The sequence below is a fragment of the Dufourea novaeangliae genome, unplaced genomic scaffold (genome assembly GCF_001272555.1).
Source record: "Dufourea novaeangliae isolate 0120121106 unplaced genomic scaffold, ASM127255v1 scaffold90, whole genome shotgun sequence".
Classification (NCBI taxonomy): Eukaryota; Metazoa; Arthropoda; class Insecta; order Hymenoptera; family Halictidae; genus Dufourea; species Dufourea novaeangliae.
This window is the reverse complement of record NW_015373969.1, coordinates 87,210-99,777: the sequence shown is the minus strand read 5'-3', so window position 1 is coordinate 99,777 and position 12,568 is coordinate 87,210. Positions and strand designations below refer to the sequence as shown.

Here is a 12,568-nt window from a genome sequence, read left to right as displayed (position 1 = left end):
TCTTTATTCCGAAAGAGGATTGGTCGAAAAAGGCTGCTCCCCCAAAGACGAGCATCGATTACATTCGTCCACGACATGTTCAGCTTTACGAGAGATCGAACGATTCGTTCCGTGAAACTCGAAAGCTTTTCAATTCGAATTGCTGTAATTCTGTTCAATAACCGGTGTAATCGTGCCACGGACCCCTTTGTGCTCTGTACGGCGCTCCGCTGCTGATCTGAATCGTCTCGGGCGGTCTGTAGTACACGGTCCTCAGCCTGTCGTTGTTGGGAGCAGCCGGCAGAAACTGAGGACTGGGCACAAATGGCTTCTGTTGTTGTTGTTGTTGTTGCTGCTGCTGCTGCTGCTGTTGATTAACGGGCCTCGAGACTTTGTAATTGTTTTCGGACGGTTGGAGGGCAGCGTCTCTTCCGAGTTGTCTGTGGAGAGGCAGAACAAATCCGCTGGGCAAGTTGGTCTCCTGATTCAACGTGGGCGTCAACGCATCGTTCAGAGTGACATCGTACTCGCTCTCCGGGATGTCTTGGAGCCGATGGGTTACCTCGTTGATCCGTTGTTTCACACGGAAATTGCCCGGCCCCGTTGGATGCTCGTGATTCTCGTCGTTCTTGAAACCGGGACCGTAAACGTTTGGATTCTCGCTCGCGGTTAGTCTCCCTTTGCCGCGACCGGAAACGCCATGCGTGTTGCCCTCGTTATTTTGGTTGTGGTTCGAGTAGTCCTCGGTGGGCCATTTCGACAATCCCTCCTCGTAATTCTGTCGGTCTTCGTGACGTTGCTCTTGCTTCGGTCCCCTGACGAACGATTCCTCCAGGGATTTCTGCGGTTCTTCCTCCCGCTGTCTGTCGCTCGGTCGACGAACCGCGGGTCTCACGAGGGAGGTGTCGTATTCGTCCGGTCTGTCTTCCCGTTCGCTTTCAGACGGAACAGTTTTGTACGAGTCGAAACTATCTTTCTCCTCCTGACGCGCTTTGGACTGTTGATTGTGCTCCGGGGGATTCTCTTGCGTCGCCTCGTGCGTGTAATAACTCTTGGGCCTCTCCTGGATCGTAGTTCTTTCGGTTGGTCTATCTTCGTCCCCTCTGAGTGTGGTTGCCTTCGAGCCGACCGGCGACAAGCCCCTCGGATTTGGATTTCCGCCTCTGGACGGCAGGAACGGTCGTTTTACGATCCGAACCGCTGTTCGCGGCGTAGGAACGGGCGGATCTTCCGGTTCATCGTAGTAGTCTTGCGAATATTCCTCCAACGACGCGGTCTGATATTGACCACCTTGTTCCCGTCTCTCCTCGTGATCCCTTTCTTGGTAGTCTGCATGCTGATGATTCGTTCGATGAGATTCTCCGTCCTCGATCGTAGCTCGGGTCGTTGGACTTTGCGTCGGCCTGGTTGGCCTTTCCGTGTGTGTCTGTTCTTTCGTGTCCGTTTCTACTTTGTGATTCAGTTGCTCGGGCAGACAGGTGGTTGTCGTCGACGCTGTAGTTCTTTCATGCGCGTTACCTCTCCTCGGTGGCGCGTCCGTAGGATCTTGCAGATCCTTGGATCGCGAACCCGTTCTAGGACGATCCACGTCTCTGTCTCTGTCCTGTGTTCGTCCTCGATCGCGATCCAACGATCTGTCCGGGGTACGGTCCTTTCCACGATCGAGAGATCGGTCCCTACCGCGGTCAGCACCTCGATCCCTGTCTCGATCGTAGTACCGATCTCTCGAGCGATCGGAGTGCTTTCTCGGCCGCATGTCCTCCTCCTCGTCGCGATAACGTGATCTGAAACGAGAAAAGTCGTTTTTATGTACTGTTCGGTTGTGGAACAGTGATTTCAATGGTTCTGTATGGTGTGATTATGCGAATATATTTAACTGAAGTTCGAAGAAGCCTTCTGTTGCGTCGTGTCGTTAGAAACGCATGTTACTGTGGAAACATCGATACATATGTCGGTCGGGTACGATGTTACACCGTTCGCAATGGATTCGTTCTGATTAATCGGTTACGACACACGAATATAATTGTATCAGTGTTGTGTACGTACGTTACCCTACCTGAGGGGTCGATCTCTATCCCTGTCCCTATCCCTGGTATCATAAAAATCTCTGTCCCTCTCCCTGTAAGACGGCCTTCTTCTCAGCGGTCTTCTGATCGGTCGAAAATCCTCTTCGTCCTCGTAGTAATCGTCCTCCGTTTCCGTAGTGGGTCTTCTTCGAGGATCTTCTGCGAGAGAAAAAAACGAAATGAATGCCTAACGTCTAATAGGATGAACTCCGTTGTACTGTCGTCTGGTCACACGGAATTACCCGTCGTTTGCGCGGCAGGAGTCTTGTAAGCGTATTTGTCCTGTTCGGACAGAGGCACCGGTCTTCTGATCTTCGGAGGAGCTCTTGGTCTGGCGTAAACCGACGTTGCAGGGGCTGCCGGCTTCACAAGACCGTGTGTGTCCGCGATCGTGACTGCAGACGCGGACACAAGCTCCTTATCGTCGTACTCGTCTCTGTATCTGCGGGTGAAACGTGTCGCGTTGAATATTTATTTAAGATCGATCGGTAAAGAAATTAAGACATGTAATTCGTTATCGTGGCAAATCACCTCTTGTCGGAGTATCGACGATCGTCGCCGTCTCTGACTCTGGACTCGGTTCGTCGATCGTCCAACTCGGTGTCGTCGACTTCCCTCGACGTGGACCTTGATGCTTGATCGGGCTCTCTCGGCCTGACTCTGGTGTCCTCCTCGAGGGGGTCTCTCGTTCTGCTCGGGTCTCTCCTATTGTTTCTGCTCGGGTATCTGTCCCTGGCGCCGCTGGTATCACGATCTCTGTCGTCTCTGGCGACTCCATCCCTGGACCTTGGAGCATCTCTGTCTCGGAAATCACGATCGCGATCCCGATCTCGGAACTCACGATCTCTATCCCTTCTGTACTTTCGGTCGTCGTAGTCGTAGTCATCCCGGCTGTATACGCGTGGACGACTGTAGTCGTCGTCGTAATACTCCTCCTCGTAGTAGTCGTATGACGGTCGTCTTCTGGACGGCCTTCTTCTTCGCGGAAGATCTCTGTCTCTGGACGACGATCGTCCAGCGGCGGGCGTCACCGGGGCCGGTGTGGTCGTCGTCGTGGTGGACGTCGTCGAGGTCGTGGCTGCCTTGTAGAGAGCATCGTTCCTGTGCCAGTACTTCTTCGAATTGGCGCAGTCGACCTCGGAGACGAAGTGGCAGATGAAGGTCTTCTGATCGAACGCCGTGAAGTTTGCGCAGAGGAAATCGTATCTCGTGCCGAACAAACAGTGATGGTACACCTTGAACAGATCAAAATCATACGTTTGTAAGAATCTCTTCTTTCGCTGAGATAGAATTCGAAGGACATGCACCAGCTCTTTTTTTTCGGTTTGTTTGTCCGAATTCACGAACCAAGACGGCTTCCGCCGACAGTCTTAACACACTTTTCACCGAAAACACAGAGACGCTGTTAGACGTTACCCGTAGCTTTCACGACGAGGCTACGTGCGCGTGCACGGGCAATTGCTTCGAGCCCCCACGAGTGTATGTACGTCGTCGCCGCGATGTTGAGTGCACGAATAACTTGTCTCTCTAAGGTGATCTGTCACGTATATCGCTACGCGGAATTATCCGGAGGAATCATCTGGAATTATTCAGAGCACGTCCTCGTTAATTCATCGAACGTTCGATTTCGTTTCTTCAAAGGCTTCCCAGATACATCGCGCCGACACCGTCCTAGACGAGTCACCGATAGATAGAGTCTCCCCTTCTAATTGTTGCCCACGCGTGTTTTCCTTGCACCATAATTTGTCATCGTTTTATCCGCTAAGAATGTCCCGGTGCTTAGGACGAGTTTATTGGAAAGTCGGACTTGGCCTGCTCGAAATTGCCGGAAGTGACTTGGTTGCGTATTTTGCATTCCAAGATACGCGTGCACGCTTAGAATTACTCGGTACTCTGGTTTCTAAGCATCTCGACGTGGGTCGGTCCAAACGATTTCGCGATGATGGATCGCCGCCGCTTGCTCAACTTCTGCTTGTGTAAATGTCAATCTCGAGTGCGCGAGTCTGGTTGTACAGAGCGAGGCATTCGTTGTGGAAGCTCGATCACCGAAACCGTTTTGCCGATTACGAGCTCGCCGGAGCGGAAACTCGGGTCGAATCGCGAAACGTTCCTCGAAGTCGCGACTCGAGTCTTGCCCGGGCGGGAATTTTTTATTTCGAGTTTTTTCCCAGGCTGGCATCCGGTTCGTTCGGGTGGCAGGGCTGCGATGGAAACGAATCCGCGAACATTTGCATGACAATGGGCCGTTCGGGCTCTCCCGGTAGCCCCGGCAAAACAATCGATAAGGAACGACGGAAAGGAGGGTACTTTAGTACTTTGCAATCGCTTTCACAATCCGAAGATCGAGAGGCGCGCGCGAATCTCGGAGCGGTCAGGGACGGGCGGGAAGCGTATCGGACCGCGAAACTCTTCTTCTTTTACTTCTTTGTCGAGCTTTTTCCTCGGCGACCTCGAGAACGATCGAGAGGGACTCCTTTGTCCGCTTGTTCGAACGGACACTGGCTGGAACACGAAGAACAATCGAAAGGGGAAATTTCGCGCTCGCGTCCACTGTTCGCCGTCGAGTGTGTGTTCATGTGAACTCGTTGGCGTCTGGCGATGGCCGGTGAAACGATCGCTACAGAGCGTTGAAGCCGTTTTTTTCTTGCATTTGCATCTCCGCTCGGGGACTCGCTTTCGTTCACGGTTTTCCGTGATCACGGCGGAATCGCGGTAGAAATCTGAAAGGCCCCCCGTTGGACGTTCGTCTGCTGCGATCGCGATCGGCGTCTGTTCCGTTGTTAGAGACGAATGGAGGGAAATGCCGGTCCGCCGCGCGTCGTTCTGTCACGGATCGCTGATATCCGTTCGTTACGCGACTGAACGACACACCTTGTCAGAAAATCTTTCACCGGCGTTCATCCAGATGACACTGACTTTCCTTTTCACTGGAACGGTCACGATAGCCACTTTTACTCTTGCGACGCTCGCGATCGATCCCGGAGTTTCTCGATGAGCGCCAACGCAAATCGGTTCTCTCGGAATACAAACGGGGGGACGTCTTTGCTCGGACGGAACAGAGTTGGGCAGAATTTTATTCGAATGACACACAGCGAAAAGCAACAGGGTCTGAGATCGTCATTCTAATCTTTAAACAATTAGTTTGCCAAGTGCCTACTAGTTGAAGATGAAATATTATCTTATTAAAAAAATTGGAATGTCCATGTTTAGTCGAGTAAAAATGGCGAAATACTTTTTCTTATCTTTTATGCGTTATTCGATTCTTTCTATTTAGATAATGAATTTGCCCATCTCTGGGACGGAAACGATTTTCTACGTATTGTGTATCGTTTCTATTCTCTCTACGTGTCTGATCTATCACGGTATCAATCTACTTGTAGGCCGTAAACTTTTTTCGCAGACTCTTTCAGTTTATGCTTCTTTTCTGGAATCTATACTAGACAGAGATATAGATCGATTTGCCTGGAGAAACTGGACCTTATTAGATCGCGTCGAAAAAGGTATGTCGTCGATCCACCGCGTGGAAACGTGTCCAGAAGAAAAGCAACAAGTGGTGCTCTCCCACAGCGGATCCGTGTGTCCTTTGACGTACGATCTTTAAAGGCGACTCACGCATTCGCGTTTTCGTTTTATCCGACAAGGTCTTTCAGACTGTCCCGAATAACAAATAACAAAAACATCATTAAATATCTCGCGGTATTTCTTCGGGACGACCAATACGAAGATACGGAAAGTTGTTGGTTTTTCATCGCTAATAATAACCTCTACATACCATCGATGTCGCGTTAAGTACGAGTGATTTACCATCTTACCTGACATTTGTGTGGCACGCTCGCGTAGAATCCGTCGTGTAGGCCGTCGCATTTGAAGTCGATGTCTTCGGGTATGCTGTTGTAGAACGGATAATCGCTTAGATTGTAACCATTCAGTTCACGTGGAAGATTCGGGTCCCATATGTAGTCGATCTGTGGGATTCCCGTGAGAACGTGGCCGGTGGTCGCGTTCGTCTCGGTGGCCAGCGTCGTCGTGGTCGGCTGAAACGAATTAACAGAAGCATTCTTTTGCCGGTTAATCGTCGTGCCGTCGCGTTGGTCCGACCAGGCTGACTCCCAGCAGACGCGACGTTGGCTATTTAACGCGTGTGTATTGTGTGGCAACCACGGTAAACGAGTCGTGGATGAGCCGGATGGAGCTCGTGTTCGATGATGTCACCTGTGTTGTTCACGCTCGAAGGTAAACCTGTCGTGTAACGCGTGATCCACGGTAGTTAAGCTACGAGTTAATTGATCTCGGATCTCGGCGTGGTCCAATTAAAGGATATTGTCGGCAAGATTACGATAAATTCCTTGCATAACTTTCATTATTCGCGACTGCTGAAATTACAGTGTGTCCGGTGAAAAAAAAACAAAAGAAATAGGTCAAACACGTGGGGGGCAAGTAGTCGCGATTGCTTGCCTTTTAAGCTTCGTCCGTTACGTGCACGAAGACGCACCTGGAGAACAGAAATAGACGCGTGTCGTGACTGCGGCTGGCCACGATTTGCATCATCGAAAGATAAACGATCCCCTAGTATTCTATTCCGGTACACGTAAATAATGCGAGCTATCGTTGCGAGCGATCTCTCTCGCGTTAGATCGTAGCTTGGTCGAAGCGCAACCTGGGCTGCTGACTTTCCGAGAAAAGTTTCGGATATACAATCGAATACACCGGTGATCCGATAAGCGGATTATTTTACCTCTGCATCTTCGTTCTCGTTCTGGTGGACGGGACTCTCCTCGGTGGTCGTGGAGGTGGTCGTAGTCGAGGTAGTCGCGATCTTGAATTTCGGCCTGGTAGCCTTGAGCGCGGCAGAAACTGCATTGGCCAAGACTATACCTGGAATTTCGGAGGAAATATCATAAACCGGTCGCGGGAACGGCGCAGTGGATCGTGTCGTCTTTGGCACGATCCAATCGATCCGTGTTTGTCGACGCTTTTCCCCTTGTTGTCGGACGGGAATCGGTGGCGCGAATCACAGCCGATTAAAGGCAACGTGGACAGGTTCGATTCGTTTGAATACCGGCCAGGTCCACGAGTTAGGATCGTTCGATGCCGATGGAGCCGCGAACATTCGAAAACCACCGGCACACACGCATATTCACACGGGTTGTGTAAATCCGCGAAGAAGCGTCGGCGTTGCGAAAGTCGTACGCGAGACGAGCAGCTGGAACTCTCCGGACGGTGTGCTGTGTCGCAATTTTCCGCGGTGCAGGTGAACACGTTCGTTCATTCGGTTGGGTAATTGTTTTTCAAGCGGATCAAGGCTGTCTATTGATCCTTTTCTCTCGGTGGGCTTTCGTTGATTTATGTGCTCCGGCTATAGAATGGATAGATCTCGCGATACGCCGAACGATGACTTCCATTCTAGTCGGTCCACGGTATAACGAGCATATACGATGTTTCGATATACGCGAATTCTTATCGTCTCGAACGGGACCGTTAATTATCACGGAATCGTTAGCCCCGAGCTATTCCTAATTAATCGGAACCGGTTCAAGGTCAACGGATCGACCAGACCGGATCCGAACGAGATGGAATAACCTGTCATCCGATAAAAAACGGAAATACTTTCGCCCGTTTCTAGCTTTCCATCGAATGTGTCCTAACCGGGGCGGGTCTGAAATGTTTCGTGTCTAATTAATTTACCGCATCGAGAGGGAAGAAACTGGTAGCGATAAATCTGTCTATTTTACCACGAGATATGTTTTTTTTTCTCCTTCTCGTCTTCACGTTATCCGGATAATTGTGACAAACGATCGACGTCTACTTCGACGGGATTTCGTCGCTGGGGCCGTGCGGTTCAAGGGCCACCTCGAAGAGTGGGTGCTCCTCGATGGCTGAAAAACACGCGCGCGCGGTCCGTCGACGGTTGCACGAACGAAACTAAACGGAGATTGTATTTTTCCAAGCCCGGGGAGATCGATAACGAGCTCGCACCAGCAACAGCAGCAGCGACGACGTTGCATAAAAATGAATTATGGGAACAGGGCGAGCGCGCTCGCATTCCGTTTGTGGGAAACGCTCGCGTGGGCACGCCCCGTTCTCGGGAAACGTAACGGCGAAACACATTTTTCGTGACGAAACAGCCTCTACCGGCTTGGCCACGCCGCCATAAACAAATTGCCTCACCTCGATCGCGTATCGCTCGCCCCGACGATTGTCTGTCCGATTCCCTTACTTCGAATGGGAACGCTTTGACATTTTCGTTAAAAAGGGCGTGACGACATTGGTTTCCCTGTTCTGCGACCGATAATGGGCGTCGATCGGATTACCGGTTCTGGTATCGCGATCATCGGCTCCGTCGATCCGGGATCGTGTAGCTGGGCGAGTGCTCGCGGTTATAAATTTTTGTGGTGCCAAGGAGCCGGGCTGCGTACAGCCCGCGCTACCGTATCGTTCGGTAGCTTTCAAACGAGTTTTCGAAGGCCTTAACTCTTGTCTCTGCTCGCGAGGTAACGAATAGTCGTCGAACGGGTGGTAAAATGTCAGAAACGGCGTTAAATGTTAGCACGCGCGATCACGTGGCCGTTTTAAAACGTTCAGGCTCTCTGGACGTTCGCGATTGCGCCATCCACCGCAGGGTTCTTACGTTCAACGATTTCGGCTGTCAAACAAGCACTTGTTTACTCGAAGCAGACCCCCCCGGTCTTTCGACCGTTGGCCAACAGATCGAGAATTTCGGTGACGGTCGGCTATGGCGGCGCGCGTCGCGACTGGACAAAGGAAAGGGGCCTCTTGGTATGCTCAACGGGTTCATCTCTTTCCTTTCGTGGAATCTTCCCTGTAAAGCTGTTTCGCGTGTCACGCATCTCTCTCCTCGACCGCGCGGTGAATACAAAACGTACCGTGTATGCATGTATTTCGCAGCGGACGTTTTATCGAATTCTGTGTCCGACCAAACCGATTCGTCGCTTACGCTCGGCGCATCGTCGCGCGGAATGTCGGTGTGAACGAACGTTGAGCACCGATACAAAACTCTCGGGTTCGAAGGTCGATGGCATTCCTCGCCGGATAAGGAAAGTCCAAAAATACAAAGGACTGGTTAACCGCGGGGCGCCAGCGTTCCTGGCAGGACTTTTACTCGCATAGAAAAACGATCGAGGATTTAAACGGCCTTTTATCGAGAGAGGTCTCCGTTTTTAATCGTAGTATAGTGCCTTCCCGGGCTACAGTGAGTTTAGGTGTGATTCTCTTAGTTGGTGGGCTGTGTGATAGAAATTACAGTAGGTAGTGGTCCAACATAGACGCTGGTCCAAATTAGGCAACCTTCTTCTATTTTTTCTACTCTTCAAATTTGAAATATCTTTTTCCTTATTGGATGTAAAACTATCGAAGAAGTTTTTGTCTTCCCCTTTTAATACCTCTAAGGCTCCACCACCACTACATACAAAATACTTAATGGCATGAAGGATCCAAACCCCTGCTGTTTTTACGAACTCAGTATAGCTCGGAGTGGCACTGTACCCATCGAATTCGCGAACTCGTGTCCATTCAAAGTCGTAGGTTAAAAGATTCACTTACCGTACAGAGCGAGCAGAAGCCACCTTTTCTCCCGCATGATGGTGCTACTGTAACAGACAGACAAAAAGGTTTTTTCAGTCGATTTCACAGAACCATTTCGCGGAATCTCTCGGAAGAGTTAAAACTACCGGAAAATTTGCGTTATATGTATATCCTCGCGTACAGCGGCGAGCACCGATATTGAGTTGTATCGAGCATAATCAAGAGACACGCGTACTTCAGACGTCGAGCGTAGAGCATATAGTCGCTCGAGCATATGGGAACGGATAGGAACTTTCTCTGTGCTGTCACCACTGCTAACCATATAATGCAAGGATAATGTGGGTGTTATATAAATGCACGATCACGTAATACCGGGTGTGACTTTGTCGTTGTCGTGGCGCGCTCGCGCGCGTCCCTTCTATTAATTATTAAACCCAACTGGATGTTAACCCGCCAAGAATACCCGGTGTGTATCCACACCGCGAGGTGTCACCGGGGGAAGAAACACTCTTTCGGTGCTGCAATCCGTCCTTGTGCGAGCAAACAGAGTAGTACAGCGTGTCTAGAGCGGATAAATATTTCATCCGGTCGTATTCAGATGGACCTACCTCTCGACGACGGCCTTCGCGAGCGTCCGATCTCTCGATACCTCGACGAAAGAGAATCTGGTGAAAGTGAAACCTTCTGGACAACTCGATTTTTGATTATTCGTCGAATGAATTTCTTCTATAACGTTTCTCGCTTGCCGACAGGCCAATCGGACCGGGACAATGAAAACATTGAAATTTACGAGAATCTTCCGTTACCGATCGAACGGAATTTTGCTGCACGAGTGCTCCTGCAATCGTCTCGATTTCCGTTCGAAAATGTAGACGACCATCCGGGCGTTCCGATCGTTCGCGATCGCTTGGTCCGTAGCACGGCATATATTTCGCATTAATTAAGCGGTCTATCGCGCTCCAGTTCACAGGCGGGTCGTTATCGTTCGCCGTGTAAAAGCGGGCAGGAAAAGGTGGAGGAGGAGGACATGTACTCTCCACAGAAACGAAGAATCGTGTGGCGAACGAGCGCAGTGTTGTTCGGTTACACAAGTTCGTTCGTTATTGCTTTCCTCGCTCGTGTCACAACGAGCGACGCTCGCCGCGAATTCTCAGGCGCGGCTGGGAACTCGCGGCGATTTCCCGCATCCGGGAACCGTTCCTTGTAACGTTCGCAATGCATACTCCGGCTTTTAATAATCCACGAGAGTCTCGTAAAATCCATCGGTCGTTTCCGCGAGTCTAGGGAATTATACGGAATGTGCTGGACATTCGTTCGGCGAAATAAATCGTTCCTCGTGCGGGTAGGATACCGTTTCCACAACGACGTTCTCTCCAAGTCGAAGGATTCCTATTCCTCGTTTATCGAGTCATTCCCAGAACGCGGCGCGACACTCTCGTAACGTTACCTTACGGTAAAATTACGTTATGTTACGACACGCGTAACGGTCATCCTTGCGCCCGCTAAAGGTCACCGGAAGCGACGGCTGGCACGACCAGTTGTGCTCGATCGAATCCGATTTCTTAAACGTAGCATCATAACACGCGCTGGTAACGCGTATACACTTTATCGAAAGCGTTTCTTTCTTTCTCCCCTCGAAACTTTCCGTTCTCTTTCATAAAATTCTATGGAAACTTTGTTCGTGCCGACGAGGGTATACGCCGTTTCTGTTCTCCATCGGGCCGAGAAGTTCTCTTCGTTTCACCGACAAATCGTTCGGCAGAGAAAATTGTTTTCGCAACGCTCGTAGCTTTCCGTTGTTTTTCTCCCCGAGTGGTACCCACTCACGATTATTTTTCAGATCGACAATGGCAGGGAGGGAGGCGTGGTTGCAAAACCCGATAGCCTTCAAAAGCAGACCTGGCCCCGGCTGCAACCAGGCTTTCATTTCCTCGTCGTTGCAGTTCGAACACTCGGATCGACGTGTTCTATTATCCTTTCGTGATCGTCGTCTCGAAGACGAATAGATGAGTATTCCTATCTTAGTCACCCGCACGAACGACGATCGTGGATCGCGAGTTTTCCATAGCGAAAGACAATTAGTTCGAATCAGAACGTGAGAATTATACACTCTCTGCTCTCATTCTACTTTGCCACGGCGTTGCCCGAACAAAGCACACACACTGCACGCCTTCACCGGAAACACTCGGATCGGTCGACAGTGGAAAAAGTCGATGGAAGTCAGACGCGGGCGGGCGCTATTATCGATACCGACACATAAGTGGATTCCGATCGTCCCGTTCGGACATTCCGTGGATACTATGGTTTTTCCCGGCAGCACGAGGCCATTTACTTTCTCGCGGGTGTAGAATTTCCCGAGGCCAATCTCGTCTCGGATTCAGATGATCGTTAGGTAACCAATATTGGCATCGTTTCGCGGCTCGTTTCAACGAAGTCCGCGAATTACGCTCGCCGTTTCCGCGACACGCAACAAATCGGGCGAGTTCAAGGCACGGGACTAATTAACTTAGATCCTGGAAATAAAATGCACGATAACGCGATATGTTACTCGTCAAGCCAGGGAATCGTGTACGAAGAGACGGAGAAGATTCACTTGGAAATAACATATTCGGTTTCGGAACGTGACGGTCTGTGTTTCGTGTTCGTTGGTCTACGGATTACGGCGGCCGCGGGTAGAAAGTGTCTCATCCAACCTACTGCTAGCGTAATGTACATTCCGTCAGTCTCTTCTTCGTCGCCGTAACTCGTTAGAGTACCGTTGCTGACATTAGGTTCGTAATATAGTAAATCACCGATGAGTGTTCGAAGTGTTCCACTGCACCGACAAGGAGAGGTCCCCAGGTGTAACGCTGACTTTGTTAACTCCCTGGGTACATTTGACGACTGGGACTCGTCATGCACCTGTATCACCTAAGTGCAAGATGACGAGTCTAATTCGTCATTCGTGTTGAGACAATATTTAATATGTACATTCTTGTTCA

The 12,568-nt window shown here is 50.5% G+C and overlaps 1 protein-coding gene across 1 annotated transcript; it reads right to left on the bottom strand.

Moving 5' to 3' along the window:
* On the bottom strand, positions 1-9,647 carry LOC107186800 (zinc finger CCCH domain-containing protein 13). The gene is made up of 7 exons (XM_015574739.1): positions 9,606-9,647; positions 6,781-6,920; positions 5,858-6,079; positions 2,577-3,280; positions 2,288-2,487; positions 2,036-2,204; positions 1-1,763 (listed from the first exon to the last, which is right to left on the bottom strand). The coding sequence occupies exons 1-7, from the start codon at positions 9,640-9,642 to the stop codon at positions 155-157; spliced, it is 3,081 nt and encodes a 1,026-aa protein (XP_015430225.1). The 5' UTR covers positions 9,643-9,647; the 3' UTR covers positions 1-154.
* Between the last annotated feature and the right edge of the window lie 2,921 nt (positions 9,648-12,568).